Here is a 24,322-nt window from a genome sequence, read left to right as displayed (position 1 = left end):
CCTCTTCTTAGGGCAACAATACCCTGGAATGCTGGCTGTGGGGGGCCTGAAGCTGACCAACACCTTCACTCATCCCCTCCACCTCCCACCTGCCCCCCAACATCCCTTCCCAAATTTGCACTGCCTGGCAGCTGCTAAGCTCAGCCTCTGTTGCCATAGCAACAGTGTGGCTTCCCCCAAGTGGGAAGCCGGTTGCCAAGGCCCTTGTTGCCAAAGGCTATAACAGCCACCCCAGCGTGTGAAGAGGGGGTGAGAGTTCTGTGGAGAAGTGGAGGGTGGCCAAGGAGGCTGGTAAGGGAAGGAACAGGGGGTTCTCGAGAATGGTAGAGTCCAGGCAGGGGTGCTAGGCCCCTGACAGAGGGGAAGAAGCATTGCACAGCATCTCGGTGATGGATCCTCTTGGGGGCATTAGAGGGAAGAAAGGGTACCCCCCAAAAATACACCTGGACAGGCCTGGACCAAGCAGGACTGGGCACTCTGAGGCCCCCCTGCCCTCTGCAAAGATGCCACCAAAGACCAATGGCTTTGATTCTTCTCCCCAGCTCCAGGGAAACAGCCCTCGGGAATCTCTGTCTTGTGTGCTCATGTATCTCAGACACACACACACAAGCAGCTGAACCCAGACAGAGTCAGTCCCTGTCACCAGAAACAGCATTAATTACAAGGATGGCAAACCGTCCACACATTTCTATCCCCCTGGCCCATCTCAGAGAACATACTTAATATTCCCTATAAAATGCTTCTCTTGGGAGCAGAGCTCCTGTCTCTGTTCATGAGAGGTGAACACACACCATCAGGGTTTATTCTCTTCCAGAGGGAACAGAGTAGGGCTGGAGAGGTCCTCAGTCTGCAGGGAAAGCTACAGAAGCAGCTCATTCCACCCCATGGGGAGAAGCAAGCCAGCCTAGCCTTTGCCAGGGCCAGCTACTGCTCACCTGGGTGCAGAGAGAAGAGCCTGGTCCCTCCCTGAGCCCCCTCCTCGATCCTGCTAAGGAGAGGGACTGAAAGGGAAGCTGAAAGAGGAGGTGAGGATGTCCAGGAGACACACGGAGCAGACAACTGGTAGAGCAGGAGGGACAGGTGCAGGGGTGGAAGACAGCAGCAGGTGGGGAGAGGAGCCTGGGCCTGAGAGGGGCCCAGAACTGGAACAAGATGACAAGAGCACCATGAACAGCCAGGCCCAAATCTCCCCAGTCCCACTTCCCCGGCATGGTCCCAAACAGAGCCTGGCCCACAACATCCATGCCTTCTTATCAGCCCTCCCCAGAAGCCCCTTCTCCCCAAACCCAGAAGCAAAAGCAGGTGTACCTACCCCAGGTGCCAGCCCCTCAGGTGGGGTGGGGGAGATGCTGTCCCCGCCGCCCTGGCTGCGGGCACTGAGCTGGGGTGACATGGTGGGCGACTCATCGATGTATGGCATGGTCTCTGAGCCCTCCGGGGGTCCCTTCTGCTCCTCATTCCCCTCTCCGTCGTAGTCGTCTGCCCCGTAGCTGAAGTCTGAGACAAGGAACAAGAAAGGCCACTGAGAGTCCTCCACGAGGGCTGCCAGGGACTGGTAGCGCAGTGGGCGCCGGCGGCGGCCCCCGGCTGCCATGACCACGGCCGCACCATCCACGCCTGGCCCAGGCAGGGGCTGTGGGGGGGCCCAGGCCTGGAGAGGGGCTGGGGGTTGCCAGCAGGCACCAGCTCTGCACGTTCAGAGGCTGTTGGGAGTCGGGGAGCAGCAGCTCTGCTGTTGCCACCAGTTTAATAGCAAGTCAGTCGCATATTTCAAGCTGCTGTTTCCTTTGCCTCCTGCCTAATTCCAAGTCTAAAAATTAACAGTGGGAGCAGGAGGCTGGACGCTTCCAACTCTCCTCTCTGAGTCACTATTTTGCTTTTTATAGGGAATAAGGTGGGGGCGGGCCCAGCGATGTCACTTCCTGAGCCCCTCCTCCTTGGGTACCATTTGTACACTGAACCCAATGCCTCCAGGGGGCCAGGGCAGGTTTGAGGTTGGGGGTTGAGGAAAGCAGACCCAAGGGGGCCCTTGTCCCTCTGAACAAGGCCCTGCACACAGGATGGAGCCCAAGGCAGGCAGAGCGTGGGCGAGAAGGCTGTGCCCAGGCCTGGCAGGGACGCTGGGGAATAGCAGACTCCTCAAAAGCCAGCACTTATTTCTATAATTTCAGTGTAGGCCTCCTTCAGAGGAGGAGGGAAGAAAAGGCGACAGGGAAGCGAGGGGCATTAACCCCATTGGTGCTGCCTGGACCACTCAGGATCTGAGCCCACACAGCGATACCCCTTCCTGGGGTCAGAAGGCTGGGACAGTGGTGGGTGGGGTGCAGGTAGCACTTCAGGGCTTCGCACTGAAACGGTTAGGGAATGGTCTCAGAAAGGCCTCTGCATCCAATCCCACAAGTGGGGGTCTCTCCTGCAACATGAGGGACCTTCCTCTAAGCCTTACCCCCAGCCCATGGCCCCCCACCAACCCTGACCTGCCACAACCAGGAATCAAGAGCTACTTCCAGGGGTCTGGCCTCGGATCTCCTTGGGCTGAGATCATCACCCAGAGGCATGGAGACTCCTTTCGTATACATCACCACTTTGTATGCATCACCACCCAGCACCAGTAATGGAGACACAAAGATCACAGCACCAGGCCCCTGGGCTCCAGGGACACCTCGGGGCCAGCGATGGTCTCCCCCACACTGGACTGCCCAGCAGCCACATCCATCTGTTAAATACTCCAGAGCACCTTCTGGGTGGGAGGCCCTGGGGAGGCATCTTGGGATCTTGCCCAGTATGACAGAGGAAGCTGGCTGGGCCTGTCCCACCGTCTGCTCAGATATCCCTTCCTCCAGGTTGTCCTCCCTGATGTCCTGGCTCAGAGCTCCTGTGGCACAGGGCCTCCTGGTGCCATTGTTGATCCTGCCTGTCTGTCCCTGGGCCTCTGGGCAAGAACTGGGTGTCTCAGTCACTGCTGTGAGCCCAGCACCCATGGCTGGGCCAACAATCTGCAGGCTCTTGGTAAATGTGAGGAGAGAATAAATGAACAGAGGAATGCATGTCCATCTTAGGTCTGAGGTTTGAGCCAGGCCCTAGCAAGCCAAGTTCTCCACGGGGGCCCTGGCTCCTACTCCTCTGTCACAACACACCAGCCCACTGGCAGCCAGCAGCCTGAGAATGGTGTCAACGGGTCACCGGGACACCTGGCCACGGCCACTCTAGTCCATTCCAGCCTTTTGGCAGCTGAGAGCTCCCCCCTGGGGCTCACTGCACCTGCTCCTGCTGATTTCCTCTCTCAGTCTCTGAGCTACACTCCATTAAACTGTTAGGGGATGTGGGCACATGAAGGACAACAGGACATAGTGACACCCAAGCCACGGAGAAGTGTGTATGCTGTGCACCCAGGAAACAGTGCACACTGCCCTGGAGGCCACAAGGCCTGTGTCTGAAGCTGGCAGGAAGAGAGCTGGCTCTGGTATTTCCAGGGGCAGGAGGGAGAGCAGCAGCAGCATCCAGCCTGCCGAGTCTGGTCCTGTGAGGGGCCTGGCTATTTAGTGAGACCTCCTCACTTGGGAGAAGCACAGGTGGGAGTCAAGACAAATCGAGACAACATGTTAACCTGTCATTCTGCTCCAGGAGGGTCCAGGCACTAACAGGACCATCGGGGGAAGTGAGCTCTGGTGGGCCCCGGCCTGGCCAACAGTTCAGTGGAGGCGAGCCATGCTGATTCTCCTGTACGCTGACCGATTCCCAGGGTCACAGGGAGAGAACCTCACTCTCGAGCTACTTCCCAGGGCAGGAATAGAAGGGACAACAGGGACGGTGGCGTGGCTTGCCTCCGCTGCCCAGCCTGGTGCTTCCGCAAGGGCGGTAAGGTCTCTGCCAGTCTTGTCCCATGTGCACAGCTCATCCTTATCAGAGCAGCAGACCATGGACCCCACCATCTCCTGTTCCTTTCAACCTAACCGCATCGCTGTGAGGTGGTTCTTACTCTTCCCAATTTGTAGACAAGATCCTTGAGTCTCAGAGATCTAAGGACACAGAAAGTATCTGAACCCAGGTCTGTCGGTCTGTCTGTCTCCAAATACCATCCTTTTCCCTATGAATCTTACTCCAGAGAAGTCCTCTTCTGTAGCCCTCCTTGTCAAGGGAGGCTGACCCAAGAGGGAAGCAAGGCGTGCCTGAGGATGAGATGCCAGCACAGCAGTGGGGACAGTGTCCACAAAGCTCTCTGTAAGCATCCTAGACCCTTCCCCTTCCATTCCCACACTCCATGAAACCTGGAGAGCCCAGGAAAGCCCTACCAGAAAAAGGGGTATCAAAAATGATGGGGAAACAAATCCTCGGGGAAGGCAGAAACCCTGGGGAAGATGCAAACCTGCCAGCCACATGCTTCAGTCTCCAAAGGCACAGGTAGGATCACTGAGTGGGCCGTGACTTGGCCACAGGTCTCATAAGAAAGAAGGCAGATGAGGCTGCTGACAGCCAATATCCATTTTCCCTCCCAGTAACAGAAATCCTATTGTATTTGAAGTGGCGGGCTGCCAGTGGCTAGCTCAAAGACTACTTTTCCTAGTGACACAGGCCATGTGATTAAGCTCTGGCCACTGAGATGTTAAGTGGACATGTGTGGAACTCTGAGGAAGACTGCTAAAAGAGATTAATTTACCTGGAAGGTACACTCCCCTTGATCCCTTATTCTTCCTTCTGTTGCCAGTTTGGAAAGCAGATAGGATGGCTGGCGCTCTAGCAACTATATTGAAACAGGAGGTGACTTTGAGGATAGAAGCCAGCAATGAAGATGGCTGAGCAGAAAGCTAGAAGTCTGGGTCACTGATGGAATAACAGAGCCACCATGCCACCCCAGGATAGTCTACCTCTGGATTTCCTTTACATGAGAGAAAAAAATGCTGATGTTATTTAAAACCACTGTTACTTAGTTTATATGTTATATGCAGTCAAACCTACCAATTGTAAATGATACAGATGGTTTTCCTTGACATCCCTGTTTGGGTGCTTTTCCTACAACCTTCACTGTTCCTTCTCAGTCTCCCTGGTGAAATCTTTCTCTACCTATCACTTAACTGACGTTCCATGTAGATCCTTACAATAGAATACCACTCTGCAACAAAAAGGGACAATAACACAAATGACTGTCACACACATATACTAAGTGAAAGAAGCCAGACCCAAAAGAGCACATCCAATTATATGAATGTTTCCAATTATATGAAGTTCTAGAACAGACAAAACTAATCTATGATTGAAAAACAAATCAAAATAGTGGTTGCCTCTGGGAGTGGGGTACGAATAGGAGTCGACTACAATGGGCACAAATGAACTTTCTGGGCTGACGGAAATATTCTGTATCTTGACAGCAATTTGGGCTACACAGGTGATGCATTCATCAAAATTATCAAGTGGTATACTTAAGTTCTGTGCATTTCACTAAATGTTGAACTCTAGTTAATGATATGCATGCTGAATTGTTGAAGGAAAGTACACTGATCTCTGCAACTTATTCCGAAATACATAAAAAATAAGATGGATTGACGATGTTCAGAGGGATGGACAGATGGATAGATGTGCAGTAAAGCAAGTGCAGAAACATGATAATTACAGACTCTAGATAATAGGTAAATGGGTGGTCACTGCATGATTCTTTCAACTTTTCTATGTGTTTGAAAATTTTCATAATAAAATGAGAAAAAAATCTGGTATTCTCTGAACTTCTGTCATCCATACTTCACTTCCTCTCCCAAATTTTCTTTATACTCCAGGGAGAGATGTAGGCTGCAGACCCATCTCTGATTGTTTCCTGGATATCTTTACCCTCGGGAACCTCAAACCCAACCTTTTCCTGAAGTTAATACACCAGATCGCTGAAGTAGGAAACCTAGGAGTCATTCCAGATTCATCCTTCTTCCTGTCCCTCATCTCTTTCACCCTGAGATGTCCCACGCATTATACTAAGTGAAAGAAGCCAGGCACACACACGAACTCTTAAAAGGACAATTCCAACACTCTCTCCCCACAGTGGCCAGATTGCAAATCAGATGTCTCTCCCCCATTCAAATTCAACAGCTCCCTCATTCACTTCAAGTGTATAAGCCCCAACTCCTCAGCTTGAGGCCCTTCACGGTCAGCACCTGCTTCTGCCTTTACAGGGGCATATTCTGCTGCCCTATAATATCAGACTTCTTCTAGGTCCCTATAATTCGTAATAGTGGTCCCCCAAAATCTATGTCCAAAAACCTAACCACTGGTACCTGTGAATGTAACCTTACTTGGAAAAAAGGTCTTTGTAGATGTAATTAAGTGAAGGATCTTGAGTTGAGATCATCCTAGATTAACGGGGTGGGTCCTAAATCCAATGATGTGTCCTAATGAGAAACAGAAGGGAAGAAGACACAGGCCCGGAGAAGGCCACGTGAAGATGGAGGCAGAGACTGGAGTCGTGCTGCCACAGGCCAAGGAACATCCGCAGCCACCAGAAGCTGGAAGAGACAAGCAAGAATTCTCCCCCTGGATGCCTAGGAGGGAGGGTCACCCACAGAGCTGACAGCTGACAGCTGACCCCTTGACTTTGGACTTCTGGCCTCCAGAGGGTGAGAGAATAAATTTCAGTTGTTTTAAGCCACTAAGTTTGTAAAAATCTGTTATGACAGCCCAAGGAAGCAAATACAATCCGCAAACACACAAGACTGTTTTCCACCTCTGGATCTTTGCACATGCTGTTTCTGTGCCTAGGACACCCTCCTCACCCCTTGTTCACCTCATGAAACCCTATTTAACCTTCGAACCTGGCTCAGATGTACCCTCTCCTATGAACTTCCCTGTGTTCCGCATATTACGACAATACCCGAATATACAAAGCACTTTTACAAACCAATGAAAAAAGATGAATACCTTGACTTTCTACATGAGCAAGGGAAATGAACAGAAGATTAAAAAGAGAACTACCAATGCCCAAAGCACATATTTTTTAAAATGTTAACCTCACTTGTAATCAAAAACAGTAGAAACTTCTACATTGTTTTTTGCAATTTTCCTATCAAATCATAAAGAATTATTTATTTATTTATTTATTTAAAAAGATGACTGGTAAAGGGATCTCAACCACTGGCTTGTTGTTGTCAGCACCACGCTCAGCCAGTGAGCTAACTGGCCATCCCTATATAGGATCTGAACCCGTGGCCTTGGTGTTATCAGCACCACACTTTCCCGAGTGAGCCATGGGCCGGCTCAGAAAGAATTTTTTAAAAATAATAATAACATTCAGAGTTGTCAGGGAACAGGCACTCTCAGAAACTCCTGGAGGGTATATATAACTAGTACAACATTTCTAGAGTCAATTTGGTAACTGGTATCAAAAGCTTTAATAGTTGGTTCAACTTTTAACCCAGCATAATCTAAGACTAATTATCCAGACACTAATTATAAATGTACATAAAAATAAAGCTACAAGGTTATTAATCACAGGGTTGTTTATAATTGTGAAATATTAAAAACTACCTGAAAAATTAACTATAAGGGATTGATTGAGCAAATTGTGGTCTTTCTACAAGATGGATAGCTATGTAAGCCATTAAAAACTATATGGATGATGTATATCATCTTATTAAGTGAAAAAGGCGATTAACAATAGTAATGTACAGTATGATACTATATTTGAAAAATACAAACCATCTGTATGTACATAGAAGAAAGCCTGGAAGGCTATAACACAAAACAATGATAGAGCATTCAGATTCTGAGAATTTGGAAGAAGTTAATACAAGGTCACTACATGAGGAGACACTGCTTGTCTTCTACCCAATATCCACCTTCCCTTCTTCTTGCTTACATCACCCGGGCTTTATATGAGACGGCAATGGACCCAGTCCCAGGCAAGGTACCCACTTTCTGTACCTTGCTTAAAACTAGGATTGGCCATTTGGCCTTTCTGGCCAATGAGGCCCAAGTGAAGTATGCTGGGGCCACTGGCAAGGCCTTTACTTTGATGCTTAAAAAGAGAATTCTTGCCTGGAAGTCAGATACAATGGCTGGAGCTATCGTGGCCATATTGCTGCCATGAGGAAAAGGTCAAGAAAAAACAGACATATTTCCCTGATGTTGCTGAGATACTGAGCCACACTAGAAAAAGCTCATCTCATTTCTTGCTAAGTCAGAAACATATAAGCCCCTATATATTGGATTTTCTGCTACTTAAAATGAACACATTTCTAAGTGATACCCCATAGCCCAGTAGAGGAAGGCAGTCCGATAAGCAGTAAAACATCTTAGATGCTACGACAGAAGTACTTCACAAGCACAGTGAGGCAGAGAGGAGGGAGCGGGCAGCTACGGGGGTTAGGGGATGGCTGGAAGGACTTTGGAGATACTCGAAGGGAGACAGTTTATCACTGTGGCTAAGAGCAAGGACTGTAGGGTCAATCCATGTTCCAGCTTAGGTTCCAATCCATGCTCCAGCACTTCCTAACCTCTCTATACCTCGGAAGAGTGCTTGGCACAAGGCAGCCACTTACAAATAGATGCTGCTTAAATAAATGAAAGTGAAAGAGGGACGACAAAGGGATTGAGTGCACAGGGCCCCTGAGAGGATTAAATTGGATAATGCATGTAAAGCACTTTGCACATAGTAAGCACCCAGTGAATCGTAGCTGCTATTATTAATATTATTAATTAAATCTTGAACAATGTGTGGGTGCTTGCCAGAGGTTAGGGGACAGGAGCAGAGTTCTAGGCAACGAAAGGAGGCTTGGCAAAGGCACAAAGTATGAAACAGCAGGGCCCCTTAAGAGGACTATAAATAGCCCTGCAGGGCTAGAACACTGAGAGAGCAGGAGGATGAGGTGACAGTGCTGGAGAGGTGGGCACAGTCCAGCTCACTGAGGGCCTCATGAGCTGAGCTAAGTAAGAGGCAGGCAGGACACAGAGGGGACTGCTGATCTAGCCCATGACTCTCTGCAGGCTCTTTCTTGCCAGGCACATCATTGCTGAATATCACTAACTTTAGATAATTCCTCCTGATGCGTATGTTCCTCTGATTTGTTACAATGTAGGCAGAATCCTGTGACTTCCAGATCTCCTAGGAGTCACCCAGATGAGGCACCACACGTGAATAGAGGGGTACCTATTTCAAGCCCATAATGAAGCCTGTGTCCTTGAGGGCAGCCAGATGACAGGACAATAGCCAGGCAGTGAGAGAACAGCCATGGAGACCTCAGACACGCTCTTTTCAGGCGATGTGGAGAGCTGGGCTGTGGGAGTAGGTTCAAACACAAATGGCTGACCCTCATTGCTACCACCTTAAGATCTGGCAGGTGAAAAGGGAAGAAGAGGCACCCAGAATGCAGGACGCACACAGGAGTCAAACTGTTTACAACCTTCCCCTGAGAGTGTTTAGCACCAATGACCTATGGGCACAGCCAAAAATACATCCTGGGATCCCCAACCCCCAAAGCAGAGGATGCGGGAAGTTCTAAGGACCCTTCCAACCTCCTCCTGGACACTCTAAGAGCCTGCGGATGCAGGACAGAGTTAAGTTCCAGGTAAGGGATGGCCCTGCCTTCTGAGTAGGTGATACAAGGCTGATTGCAGGTGATAAACGTTATTTTCTGCCTGGGAACTGATGATGGGAGTTGGGGAGAAGAGAGCAGCAGAGGGAAGCCAGGGCTGATCATCACGCCCACCAAAGCAGCATCAGAGTCTTCAGGGAACCCCAGCTCTCGGCATGCCACACACTGCGTCACGTGGTAAGTGAGCAAGGGGCCTTAGACACCGCCCCTGCCCTCGAGGATCTCCCAGTGTGGTCATTTGCACATCCACTGTCATTTGTGACTGTGCCAGGCAGTGGGCTGTGCACCACCTCATTTCATCCTCAGAGTGACCCTTTAATGGACGAAACTTACAAACATATGGAGCAAAAGAAGCCAGACGCAAAAGAGCACATACCATAGGATTCCATTTTATGTGAAGTTCAAGAACAGGTAAAGCGAATGGATGGTGATATTAGTTCATAGCAGTGGCTACCTGCGGGGTGGGGGGTGTGGAGGGGACAGAGGCCTGTGGGGAGGCAGTGAGGGAACTTTCTGGAGTGCTAGGAATGTTCTACATCTTGATCTAGGTGTTGGTTACAGAAGTAGACATATGTAAATATTCACTAAACTGTATGCTTCAGATTGGTACACTTGAAAAACTTGAGAAAATCTTTTTTAATTTTTGGCAGCTGGCCAGTATGGAGATATTAACCCTTGACCTTGGTGTTAGAACACCACACTCTAATCAACTGAGCTAACTGGCCAGCCCCCGAAAAACTTTTTAAAAAGCTTACAAACCAAGGGCTGGCTGGTTAGCTCACTTGGGAAAGCATGGTGCGGATAATACCAAGGTCAAGGGTTCAGATCCTTCTACTAGCTGGCTGCCAAAAAAAAAAAAGAAAAGAAAAGAAAAGAAAGAAAACCTAAGCAATTGTACCATTAGGATTTTCATTTATAATTAAAGAAATAAAGGTGTAAGGAATTCAAAGTTGTTTGCCTGAGGTTGAATGGCTGTTAAGTGGAAAACTGGATTGAACACAGGTAGTCTGTCTCCAGGATCTATGCTCTTAACCATTATAAGATGTGGGGCCCACACAGACAGAAGCAGCACTGTGGGAAGACTGCTCTTAGGGGCCCACAAGGGGAAGAAAGCACCCATGTCAGAGGGGTGAAGAGGAAGAAGAGGTCCACTCCCAAAGGGGCTGAGCGTGCAGAACTCGGGCAGGACCGCACTGGGTTTGTTCAGAGCACTGATGAATAGATTAGTGCAGCTGAAGCTGAGGTCTGGAGAGGTCAGCCTGTGGAGGTTCTGGAACACTAGGATACAAAGTCATATTTCACTCCATGACTGGGAGCCACTGAAGCTAAAATAGCAAGGTGGCTTTAGGAAAGTAAGCCAACTGTGGCATATGGGATGATTTGGAATAGGGCAAACAGTCCCCCTATGGGTTGTCTAGGGTGAGAGCTGTGGAAATGGAGAATAAAGACCACATGTGGGAGAATTTACAGAAAGTGCAGCCAAAAAAGGGGTCCTCTGGGCCTGGATGACTGGGGTGCTATGCACAGAAAGAGGGAGCTGGTTACTGGGAACAGACCTGAGTTCAGGTTTAGACATGTCTGGACCCAGCAGAGGCAAGGCCATCCCTGTGGGGAGGTCCAACAGGCAGTTGGCATTTGAGTCTGGATGGTAGATGGCAATCTGGGAACCTGGTGACCCTGGGTCAGGGAACCAACCGGCGGAAGCTCAACTGCCACTCCTGGAGTATCACCCATGCCAGGTCATGCTCTTTGGAATGACAGGAGCAGGGATGGTGTACCAGATACACAAAGTGCCATCCCACCTACAACAATAAGGTCAGTATCTTCTTCTGCACTTGAAAAGGACAGCTTAATTACCCGGACTAGGTATTACAAAGTGAGAGATGGAGGCTGGGCTGGAACCAAAATGCACCGTCACTCAGAATCTCCCCCCACCCCAGGGTCAGAACCCAGTGAACCAGGAGTCAAGCAGCATTCAGCCCCTACCTCCAACCCGTGGAGGGGAGGTGCATCCCCTATGGAGTCTTCTAGGTCAAATTCTCATAGGTGAATGCTCGGTCCTCACCTAACTCTACTCAGCAGCAGCACTCAAGGTGGCGGACCACTCCCTCCTCCAGAATTGCTGGTTTTCCTGGCTTCCAGGCCACCGCGCTGCTGGTTTCTCTCCCCCTCACCCAACAGACATCTCAGCTTCCTGTGTTGGTTCCTCCTGGTCTCCTCAACCTCTTCTCTCTGGGCTGTGGAGCTTGGACCGTCTCCCTGTCTCCAGTCCCCTTCTCAGTGTCTCACCCAGGCTCATGTTTTAAATACCATCTGCATGCTGACAACTCAGATAGATATTTCCAGCCCACATCTCCCTCCTGAGCTCCAAACTTTCTGATCCGACTGTGCACTTGATTTGAATGTCTAACAGGCATCCCACAGGTAACATCTAACCAAAGTCCTGGTCCCCCGCCCCCTGGCCCAAACCCACGCACCTTCCCCATCTCTGCTAATGGCGCCTCCTCCTGCTGCTGCTCAGGGTCATCTCTGGGCCCTCTCTTTCTCTCACACCCACATCCAATCCATCAGAAATTCCTATTGGCTCTGCCTGTGGAATACACTGAGACATCGGCGGGGGGAGAGGAGACAGGAAGGAGGTCCAAGCTCCACGTCCTGGGGTGCCCCAGCGAGAGGAGGTTGAGCAGAGCAGGAGGCACCAGCACAGGAGGCTGAGATGCAGTGCTGGGTGAAGGGGAGAGAAGCCAGCAGTGTGGCGGCCTGGAAGCCAGGTGAACCCCATGTTTCTAGGAAAAGGGAGTGGGCTGCCGCCTGGAGTGCAGGGTCCAGCCACTTCTCATCCCCACCGCTACCGCCTGCTCCAAGCTACATTAATTCTCCCTGCGCTAACGAGATGCCCTCCTAATCAGTCTCTCTGCTTCTGCCCTTCCCCCTACCAGGTATGCCCAACACAGCAGCCAGCATGATCCTTGGAAAATGTAAAATCATGTCCTCCTCTTCTCAGAGCCCTACGAAGGGTCCATCTCAGGGTCAGCCCTTACCACAGCGCACAGGGCTCTGGGACCCCCACCTCACCTCCTGCTGTCCCCTCTGCCCACTGCACTCCACCCACATGACCTCCTTGCTGCACCCCAGACCCCTCAGTAAGTGCCCCTCACCTTTGCGCTTGCTTTTCCCTCTGCTTGCAAGGCACTCCCCCAACCCCCTCATGGTCAGCTCTCCCACCTCCTCCAAATCTTTACCAGGAGTTACTTCTCAGTGAGGCCGACTCTGAACTCTGCTTAAAATGATGATCTGCCCCATCCCCACACTGCTGATCCCCTCACCCTGCTGTCTATATTTTTTTCATAGCACCTTCCAATATATTAGGTAATTTACTCAGATCTTATTGTTATTGTTCATTGTCTCCTTGGGACTAGAATGGGAATTCCAGAAGGGCATAAATTTTTGTCTGTTTTGTTTACTGCTGCATCTCCAGCAGTTAGAATAGTACCGGCACAGGGTAGGTACTCAATGAAAACCTGCTGAATGACTGACGGACTGAACAAATGGTATAGTGCTGGCCTAACAAGGCTGAGAACCTGATACAGACATGGGATGGCGAAAGATCTCACATTCCTCTTGTCATTTCTAGTCCATTCAGACATGGGGGACAAAGGCTGTCATCGCTGGGAGCCTTTGCCACCCTGAGACTAGGCAGCAGCAACACACGGTCAGGGAGAGAGGGCAGAGGAGGAGGAAGACTGGGTTGGGCTGGACACTAAGAATCACCCTTGATGAAGGGGTGGGCAGAGGAGAGGAGCCGCTGGAGACAGGAAGCAGCTGCTGGAGATTGGGGGGACACAGAGAGTCACCATGGAAGCACGGGAGGGAGGGGTCCACAGAGTAAGGGGCTGCTGAGGGTCCAGGACATGACTGAGGTGGCAGAGTGCACTGGTTTAGGAATTTGGAGGGCACTGGGGACCTTGAGGCAGCACTTTCAGAGGCTCAGAGGGGACAAAGGCCAGGGTCAGAGCAAGGGCAGTGAACAAATGGGCGGTGAAGAAACAGAGATGGTTACTCTACAAGAGGCCCAGGCTCCCGAGGAGAGGAGAAGGCCCCACGGGGAGCAAAGAGGCTGCGAAGAGCCCACAGCCGCCTGAGGAGGTGGAGGACATATGTTCGCCGGCCTGACACTCTCCCCACATTACACTGCTCTGAAGGGACCCCTCCATATCCTCTGACTGCCCACCTCCTCCTACAAATACAAGGCTCGCTCCTGCTGAGTCTGAGCGAGGCCTGGACTTCTGTGGTCTCCTGGTGGGCAGCCTCATGGGTATTGGGACTTCTGCTCTGCTCCCACCATCACCAAGACCCGGGCGATAGGCAGTCCTGGGAGCCATGAATAGAGTCCTTCCAACTTGCTACTTCTGTCACAAAGTCCCAGAAAATGATCACACTCTCTGCTCAGATCTCCCCTGGAAACCGCTCCTTGATGGAGGCCTGCACTGACCCTGCACAGACTTGGTTTCCTGCTGCCAGTCCCTCTGCTGAGTCGCACAGATCTGCCCATTTTCCTCAAGTTCTTGTAATTTGAAATGAGCTGGGCCTTCTGCACATCCCCAGCAGCCCCAGACGCTGGCTAGACTTAACAGTTGGGGTCAATTCTGAGGCTGACAACCTCTACAGTGACCCTGATATCCTTTACACACAAGCCCAGCTTCACAGCCCCATGTCCCCCTCAGCTGTCTGATCATCCTTGGCCTTTCCTACAACCTGATGGAAATCAAGACCCCAAGGCAGACTCAGAGTTCAGGGTCTTCTCACCCATGCCAGAGCCGAAATACTGAAGAAGGGGAGAACTGGGTTTGAACACCAGCTCTGAGCACTATTAAGGGGTTGGCATTAAGCCTCTCTGAGCTTCAGTTTCTCATCGGTAAGACGAGAATAACAAAGCTATGTCACAGGGTGGCTGTGAGAATGACATTAAATAGCATAATTTAGGTTAAAGAGCTTGGCACAGTATTGGGGGCAGAACAGTCCTCAATAGAGGTTGGCTGAAGCTGAGTTAGAGCTATGAGGGAACAGGAGAAGGGGGCAGACACCCAGGTGACCCCAGCTGACACAGGAGATACCATCAGGAGGCCCTCGGTCATGCCCTGGCACCAAGGTGTCCCAGGGACCAGCATTTTCCCATGGGACAAGCCACCTCCTTCTCAGCACCCCCTGCTCTATGATTGATGGAAATGGGGTTGGGGAGCCAAGACAGTACCATGGTCAAGGGCACAGGCTTTGGAATCAGATTCGGGTTCTATTCCCAGTGTTACCACTTACTAGACATGTCTAGTAGGTTGAATTATGTCCCCCCCAAACTCACTGAGGCTTGAACTGTCTTCCAAGTTTTACGTATTAGAAACTTAGCCTCTTTGCCCCCGGCAGGAGAGGCTGCCTCATTTACAGGCAACAGCTTTGAAGTGTGGAGCAGGAAAAGAACTGATTCTTAGCTGCAAAAGCGAGTCTTGAAACAGGGAACACGGCGCCAGGGCTGCTGTGGATACAGCCAGGATCCCGGAGGCTGGGGCCGCACTGAAGGCGGCCAGCTGCCCTATTCAGGATTCGAGGTTTCAGGCCGGCATTAAAGAAGATTCCTGGGAGCGCCCGAGCGGCGCCGCGACTGAACAGCCCGAGGCGGCAGCGCCGAGAACACGGAAGGCAACAAACCAGAGACAGAGCGAGCGCCCGACTTGGCACAGCACTATGAGTGATCCCTGGCACAGCTCTGTTCGGGGGGTGGATGCCCACGCGGCTCCCGCCTGCACCACCAGGCCACTCACTGCCCCGGTGCTGCCTCCATTTTCCCAGGTGCGGGCAGCTCCGCCCTGCTCGGCCATCACTGAGCCCATTTGCTTGGCCTGGCACGGGGCTTTCCGGACTCTGCGGGCCGGCCTCCTCTCCCACTCCCTCCGCGGTTCTCTGGCGGGGCTGGGGGTGTGGGGCGTCCCGACCAGTGTTGGGAGGGCTAGGAAGTACGGGCGGGCCGACTGTCACTCCACCACACCCTGGACTCCGGCCCTGGTAAACTTCCTGTTACTGGGAGGCAGATACCATCTCTGCGACCACCAGTTTGGAAAAAAGCCTAACGAATTTCTGGTTGGGAATAGTGTGGTAGGAGAGTTCCCAGGTCCGCTTGAACCTGCCGGAGAGCAGGCTGCAGGCGGGCACTAGACTCGGTTTATACCGGGGGGATACAAAGGTGAACAAGACCCGAGAAAAATCTACACAGTGCTACAAAGGCACCCAGAGAGACCGGTCGTCTGTGCCTAGCAGAAACCTGGTAGACTTCCTGGGCGAGGCGGTGCCGAGCAGGGTCTTGAAGGCCCAGCTGATAGACGAGGGGTGCAGAAGACACGCCCCAGCCCAGCACAGTGTGCACAGAGGGGGGAGACGTGCGGCCAGGGAGGCGGAGACTCGACAGAAACCACACACCCGGTGGGGTCGCCACTGCACGATCTAACAGCCTGGGCCAGAGCACACGGAACGGGGAGAAGTCCTGTACAGAAAGTGAAAGCTCAACAGAGATCACACACCCTGTGGTACGTGATCCACCAGCCCAGCAGAGTCCAAGCTGACCAGAAAGGTGGATCCCCGGAGAAGCCCAAGACCCGAGGCAACCACACACACAAGACACTAGAGGCCAACTGAGCAGTCACGGCAGGAGCCATACCAAATTGGCAACCACAGCAACATCCTAGTTAGTCATTAGTCTCAAACCGGTGGACTGTGAAACCCCCTGCCACAATGAATAAACACCAAAAAAAAGACACCAGAAATACAAAAAATCAAGAAAGTACACCACCAAAAGTTAATAAATCTCAAACTCTAGATCCTATAGAACAAGAAGCCCTTGAAATAACTGACAAGGAATTTCGAGTGATAATTCTAAGGAAACTGAATGAGATACAAGAAAACTCAGCTAGACATCATGATGAAATGAGGAAAAGTATACAGGATCTGAAAGAGGAAATATACAAGGAAATCAATGTCCTGAAAAAAAATGTAGCAGAACTTGCTGAACTGAAGAAGTTATTCAGCGAAATAAAAAACACAACGGAGAGTTTAACCAGCAGGCTTGTCGAAGTTGAAGAGAGAACCTCTGAACTTGAAGATGGGCTGTTTGAAATAACACAAGCAGACAAAAAGAAAGAAAAAAGAATCAAGGACATGGAAGAAAATTTGAGAGAGATATCAGACAACCTCAAGCGCTCAAATATCCGAGTCATGGGTATTCCAGAAGGGGAGGAAAATGGAGATTCCATTGAAAACATATTCAACAAAATAGTGGCAGAAAACTTCCCAGGTATAGGAAAAATCACAGATCTTCAGATCCAGGAAGCTCAACGATCTCCAAACGTATTCAACCCAAAAAGGCCTTCTCCAAGACATGTCATAGTCAAATTGGCAAAACTCAGAGACAAAGAGAGAATCTTAAAAGCTGCAAGAGAGAAGCGTCAAATCACCTATAAGGGAGCCCCAATCAGGTTAACATCAGACTTTTCATCACAAACCCTAAAAGCTAGAAAGGAATGGGATGATATTTTCAAAATACTAAAAGACAAAGATTGCCAGCCAAGAATACTCTACCCTGCAAGGCTATCCTTCCAAAATGAGGGGCAAATAGTACATTTCTCAGACAAACAAAAACTGCGGGAGTTCACTACCACAAGACCACCCTTACAAGAAATCCTCAAGGGAGTACTGGGTTTGGTTCCTGAAAAATAACTACCACTGCCATAAAAACCTAAGAAAAATCTAAACCCGCTAGTACAATAAAAATGGCATTCATGAAGAGAAAACAAGCTAACAAAAACACTATCTACAACCTAAGGAACCAACAAACAAAGAAACCAAACAGTAAATCAGAAAGCAAGGAACAAAAGACACCTAAGACAACCAAACAACCAATAAAATGCTAGGAATAAATCAACACCTTTCAATAACAACTCTTAATGTTAAAGGCTTAAATTCCCCAATTAAAAGACACAGACTGGGGGCCGGCCCGTGGCTCACTCGGGAGAGTGCGGTGCTGATAACACCAAGGCCACGGGTTCGGATCCCATATAGGGATGGCCGGTTCGCTCACTGGCTGAGCGTGGTGCTGACAACACCAAGACAAGGGTTAAGATCCCCTTACCGGTCATCTTTTTAAAAAAATAAAAAAATAAAAAAATAAAAGACACAGACTGGCTGACTGGATCAAAAAGCAGGACCCAACTATATGCTGCCTACAAGAGACCCACCTCACCCATAAAGATTCACATAGACTAAGAGTGAAAGGATGGAAAAAGATTTACCATGCAAACAGAAAAGAAAAACGAGCTGGAGTGGCTATTCTTATATCTGACAAAATAGACTTTAAACTAAAAACCATAAAAAGAGACAATGAGGGACACTACTTAATGATAAAAGGACTGATCCATCAAGAAGACATAACAATCATAAATATGTACGCACCCAATGTTGGAGCAGCCAGATTTATAAAACAAACTCTATTAGACCTAAAGAAGGAAATAGACACTAATACCATAATAGCAGGGGACCTGAACACTCCACTGTCAATATTAGACAGATCATCTAGGCAAAGAATCAGTAGAGAAACACAAGATCTAAACAAGACTCTAGACCAATTGGAATTGGCAGATATCTACAGAACATTCCACCCAACAACCTCAGAATATTCATTCTTCTCATCAGCACATGGATCATTCTCCAGGATAGATCACATATTAGGTCACAAATCAAGTCTCAATAAATTCAAAAAAATTGGAATTATCCCATGTATCTTCTCAGACCACAATGGATTAAAACTAGAAATTAATAACAAACAAAACTCTGGAAACTATACAAACACATGGAAATTAAACAGCATTCTACTTAATGACATATGGGTCCAAGAAGAAATCAAGCAGGAAATCAAAAAGTTTATTGAAACTAATGAAAACAATGATACATCATACCAAAACCTGTGGGATACTGCAAAAGCAGTATTGAGGGGAAAATTTATTGCATTAAATGCTCACTTCAGAAGAATGGAAAGATGGCAAGTGAACAACCTAACACTTCACCTTAAAGAACTAGAAAAACAAGAACAATCCAATCCTAAAGTTAGCAGACGGAAAGAAATCATTAAGATCAGAGCAGAACTGAATGAAATTGAAAACCAAAAAACAATTCAAAAGATCAACGAATCAAAAAGTTGGTTTTTTGAAAAGATAAATAAAATTGACAAACCATTAGCATGGCTAACAAAAAAAAAGAAGAGAGAAGACTCAAATAACAAAAATTAGAAATGAAAAAGGCGATATTACAACTGATTCATCTGAAATACAAGGTATCATTCGAGACTACTATAAACAACTATACGCCAACAAATTTGAAAATCTGGAGGAAATGGATAAATTTCTGGACACACACAAGCTCCCAAAACTGAACCGTGAACACGTAGAAAATTTGAACAGACCAATAACAATAAAGGAGATTGAAGCTGTTATCAGAAGGCTCCCAACAAAGAAAAGCCCAGGACCAGATGGATTCACAGCAGAATTTTACCAAACATTCAAAGAGGAATTGACACCGATTCTTTACAAACTATTCCAAAAGATTGAAACGGACGCAAATCTCCCAAACTCATTCTATGAAGCAAACATCATCCTGATACCAAAACCAGGTAAAGATATAACCAAAAAAGAAAACTACAGGCCGATATCCTTGATGAATATAGATGCAAAAATCCTCACTAAAATACTAGCAAACAGAATACAGCAACACATACGAAAAATTATTCATCACGATCAAGTGGGATTCATCCCAGGGATGCAAGGTTGGTTCAACATACGCAAATCAATAAATGTGATACACCATATTAATAAACTCATACACAACGACCATATGATCATCTCTATAGATGCTGAAAAAGCATTTGATAAAGTTCAGCACTCATTCATGACAAAGACCCTCTATAAGTTAGGTATAGAGGGAAAGTATCTCAACATAATTAAAGCCATATATGACAAACCCACTGCCAATATCATCCTGAATGGGGAAAAGCTGAAAGCTTTTCCTTTAAGAACAGGCACTAGACAAGGATGCCCACTCTCACCACTCCTATTCAACATAGTGTTGGAAGTACTAGCCAGAGCAATCAGAGAAGAGAAGGAAATAAAGGGCATCCAGATTGGAAAAGATGAAGTCAAACTGTCCCTGTTTGCAGATGACATGATCCTATATATCGAACAGCCTAAAACCTCTACAAAAAAACTGTTGGAATTGATAAATGATTTCAGCACAGTAGCAGGATACAAAATCAACACACAAAAATCAGTAGCATTTCTTTTCTCCAATAGTGAACATGCAGAAGGAGAAATCAAGAAAGCCTGCCCATTTACAATAGCCACCAAAAAAATAAAATACTTAGGAATTGAGTTAACCAAGGAGGTGAAAAATCTCTATAATGAGAACTACAAACCACTGCTGAGAGAAATTAGAGAGGATACAAGAAGATGGAAAGATATTCCATGCTCTTGGATTGGAAGAATCAACATAGTGAAAATGTCCATACTACCCAAAGTGATATACAAATTCAATGCAATCCCCATCAAAATTCCAAAGACATTTTTCTCAGAAATGGAAAAAACTATTCAGACATTTATATGGAACAATAAAAGACCACGAATAGCCAAAGCAATGCTCAGCAAAAAAAATAAAGCTGGAGGCATAACACTACCTGACTTTAAGCTATACTACAAAGCTATAATAACCAAAACAGTATGGTACTGGCATAAAAACAGACACACTGACCAATGGAATAGAATAGAGAATCCAGAAATCAACCCACACACTTACTGCCATCTGATCTTTGACAAAGGCACCAAGCCTATTCACTGGGGAAGGGACTGCCTCTTCAGCAAGTGGTGCTGGGATAACTGGATATCGATATGCAGGAGAATGAAACTAGATCCATACCTCTCACCGTATACTAAAATCAACTCAAAATGGATTAAGGATTTAAATATACACCCTGAGACAATAAAACTTCTTAAAGAAAACATAGGGGAAACACTTCAGGAAATAGGACTGGGCACAGACTTCATGAATATGACCCCAAAAGCACGGGCAACCAAAGGAAAAATAAACAAATGGGATTATATCAAACTAAAAAGCTTCTGCACAGCAAAAGAAACAATTAAAAGAGTTAAAAGACAACCAACAGAGTGGGAGAAAATATTTGCAAAATATACATCTGACAAAGGATTAATATCCAGAATATATAAGGAACTCAAACAACTTTACAAGAAGAAAACAAGCAACCCAATTAAAAAATGGGCAAAAGAGCTAAGTAGGCATTTCTCTAAGGAAGATATCCAAATGGCCAACAGACATATGAAAAAATGCTCAACATCACTCAGCATCCGGGAAATGCAAATCAAAACCACATTGAGATACCATCTAACCCCAGTTAGGATGGCTAAAATCCAAAAGACTCTGAACGATAAATGCTGGCGAGGCTGCGGAGAAAAAGGAACTCTCATACATTGTTGGTGGGACTGCAAAATGGTGCAGCCTCTATGGAAAATGGTATGGAGGTTCCTTAAACAATTGCAAATAGATCTACCATACGACCCAGCCATCCCACTGTTGGGAATATACCCAGAGGAATGGAAATCATCAAGTCGAAGGTATACCTGTTCCCCAATGTTCATCGCAGCACTCTTTACAATAGCCAAGAGTTGGAACCAGCCCAAATGCCCATCATCAGATGAGTGGATACGGAAAATGTGGTACATCTACACAATGGAATACTACTCAGCTATAAAAACGAATGAAATACTGCCATTTGCAACAACATGGATGGACCTCGAGAGAATTATATTAAGTGAAACAAGTCAGGCACAGAAAGAGAAATACCACATGTTCTCACTTATTGGAGGGAGCTAAAAATTAATATATAAATTCACACACACACATACACACACACACACACTGGGGGGAGGAGGAAGAAGATATAACAACCACAATTATTTGAAGTTGATACAACAAACAAACAGAAAGGACATTGTTGGGGGGGAGGGGGGGAGGGAGAAGGGAGGGAGGTTTTGGTGATGGGGAGCATTAATCAGCTACAATGTATATCGACAAAATAAAATTTAATAAATAAATAAATAAATAAATAAATAAAAAAGAAACTTAGCCTCCACTGTGATTGTTAAGAGAGTGGGAAACCCATTATGGTAATTGAAAGATGGAGCCTTAAAGAGGTAGTTGGATTGCAGGACCATGCAGTAGTGAACGGATTAAAAATGGTGGTCAGGGGCATGATTTTGAGGGCTTTAAAAGAAGAGGAGAGTCTGTCTGTCTCTCTCTCTGTTCTCTCTGCTTCCATCATCTTGCATTGTCAGACCCCTGGGTCACTGTTGCCACCACCAGATGGACTTTGGACTTCCCAGCCTCAGAAACTGTAAGCCATAAATTTTGTTTTCTTTATAAATTACCCACTTTGAGGTATTTTGTCATAAGCAACAAAAATGAACTAATACACCATGTGACCCTGGGCAAGGTACTTAACCATCCAGAGCCTCAGTTTTCTCATCTGTAAAATGGGGATAACAATGTCTACACTCCATGAAGCTCCTGTGGGGAAAATATACGCAGTGCAAGGCACTCCCAGGGCAAGCACTAAATAAATAGTAGCTATTATCACTACTACCCTGGTCTCCTTCTTGAGTATTGAGTACCCTCAGGGACCTCCTGGTCCTTAAAAAACAAAACCGGGGCTTTGGCAATTTACAACTGGGCTCAGGCTACAGCAAGCCTCCTCCATCAGTGGACCCAGTTGTTAATCAGGCAGCCTCCATTTAGTAGGCTCAGCACAGGCCATTAGAGTAGGTTACGTTTTGAGTTTTAAGACACCAGTTCCTTCACTGCACGCTGGGATCCCCTGGGAAGTTTGGAAGCTACTGATGTTTGGCTCCCACCCCAGGAATCCATACTGAATTGGTATGGGTGGCCTGGGCATCAGAGCTGGTAAAAGCTTGCTGGGTGATTCTAATGTATAGGAAGGTCAAGAGGTAATGGCCTATAAAGCTGACTGGAACTAAGACTCTGAAACAGCCCTATGAAGCCATCGGACAGGCAGCATGAGATGATACATTCAGTAAGCACAGGGAAGGCTACTTGGAAGAGGCGGGGCTTGAACTAGGTCTTGAGGGACTGTGGGATTTGCTTGCGAAGAGAGAAGGAGGTGCACAGAAAGGGCTCTGTTCTGATGGTGAACTGTGCGCAGGCAGGGAGCTCCTGTCTCATGCACTCAAGGCCCTCAGCCTTGGCCTGCAGCAGTCGTTTGGATCACAGCATGGCCCCCTCCCTCACCCTGAGGCCTTCAGGTGGGCCTGGAGCAGGGGCACTAACCCACCAAAGGGGCACCTAGAAGATGGGGAAGAGGCGATGGACAGCTCAATCCTGGAGGTACAGCTGGTGTCGCTGGCGTTTGCAGTTCTGGCTCCACCCCTGCTGCTGGGATCAGACTCAAGCCCCCCCCCCAAGGGGGTGCAGTGTGGCCTCTCTGGTTGCCATGGAGAAGCCATCCTGATCATCCACCTCCAGGATCCCTCGAGGAGAGAGGCAGAGATTGTAGCGGCCTGGAGAAGTAACCGCCTAGAGAAGCTGAGGGCTCCAAAGCCTGAGACAAAGGAATCTTAGGTCTTTGACATCAGTAGCAGGGGCACAGGGCAAGGGGACAGGGGCTGCCAGTGGCCTCCAGGCAGGGACAGGACAGCGGCCACACCAGTCTCCAGGCTCTGAGGGATGGTGAGAAATGCTGACTGTCATCTGCACCATATTTTACAGGATACATAGCAAGCCCACAGCCAGGATCTCATTTTATCCTCAGAATCTGGGGAGGTTGTGAGAGGAGCTATTATTCCCCCCATTATACATGGGGGGAAACTGAGGCTCAAAAAATTCTGGGTCTCGTCCAAGGCACCTGGCTAACAAGCTGAGCCACAACTTAAAGCCTGCTCTTTGGACCAAGTCCATCGTTTTTTGTGCACTGACATAACCTCGTACCCAGGCAAAGGGGCCTAAAATTCCTAATTACTCTGTAGGAACGGCAGTTATGTGCCCTCTGAACACATAGGAGTAATGGTGCAGAATGGCCAGATGACCCTGCTACAATGGAGGGAAGCTTACTGCATGTGTAAATAAGCAGTTGTCTCTCAAAAGACATCTCCTACGTTATGATGCAGTGATAGGAATAGACCCCAGCTCCATTACCAGTAGCATGTTGCCAGTCAATGGGATTCAATGAGACTAGGGCCTGGCCAAGAATCAGATGGATCTGGGTCTTGGTTCCCACTCTACACAGCTTCTGACAAGTTGCTCATTCTCTTGGAGCCTCCACTTCCTCATCTGTAAAATGGGATGGAACAGCTGCCCTGTGCATTTCACAGGACTGTTCTGAAGAGCAATGAGAGATACAAAAAAAGCATTTCACAAACAATAAAGCATTTGGTCAATCAGACAAAAAAACAAAACAAAAACAAACCCTACAAAGACAAGTTTGTATTCATCTGGGTATAGGAATGCTCTGGTTTTTCCACTAGGTGGCAGGAATCTGGAGGGCATGGATGGCCGTTTCCTATTTACTACGCATTACTGGGCAGCCAGGACAGTATTCACACACAGCAGATGCTTAATAACTGCTGGCTGGCAATCCCCTAAAA

The 24,322-nt window shown here is 48.0% G+C and overlaps 1 protein-coding gene across 2 annotated transcripts in view; it reads right to left on the bottom strand.

The window, feature by feature from the left end:
* Positions 1-24,322, bottom strand: part of ABR (ABR activator of RhoGEF and GTPase) — a 185,427-nt gene that overhangs the window by 91,870 nt on the left and 69,235 nt on the right. For both annotated transcript variants that reach the window (XM_063108925.1, XM_063108927.1), the window contains one exon: positions 1,313-1,497. In XM_063108925.1, the coding sequence (XP_062964995.1) occupies positions 1,313-1,497 (185 nt within the window). The remainder of the gene's footprint in view (positions 1-1,312; positions 1,498-24,322) is intronic.

Source organism: Cynocephalus volans, chromosome 10 (genome assembly GCF_027409185.1).
Source record: "Cynocephalus volans isolate mCynVol1 chromosome 10, mCynVol1.pri, whole genome shotgun sequence".
NCBI classification, from domain to species: Eukaryota; Metazoa; Chordata; class Mammalia; order Dermoptera; family Cynocephalidae; genus Cynocephalus; species Cynocephalus volans.
Note: the sequence above shows the minus strand (reverse complement) of the source record. Positions and strands in the feature narration are given on the sequence as shown.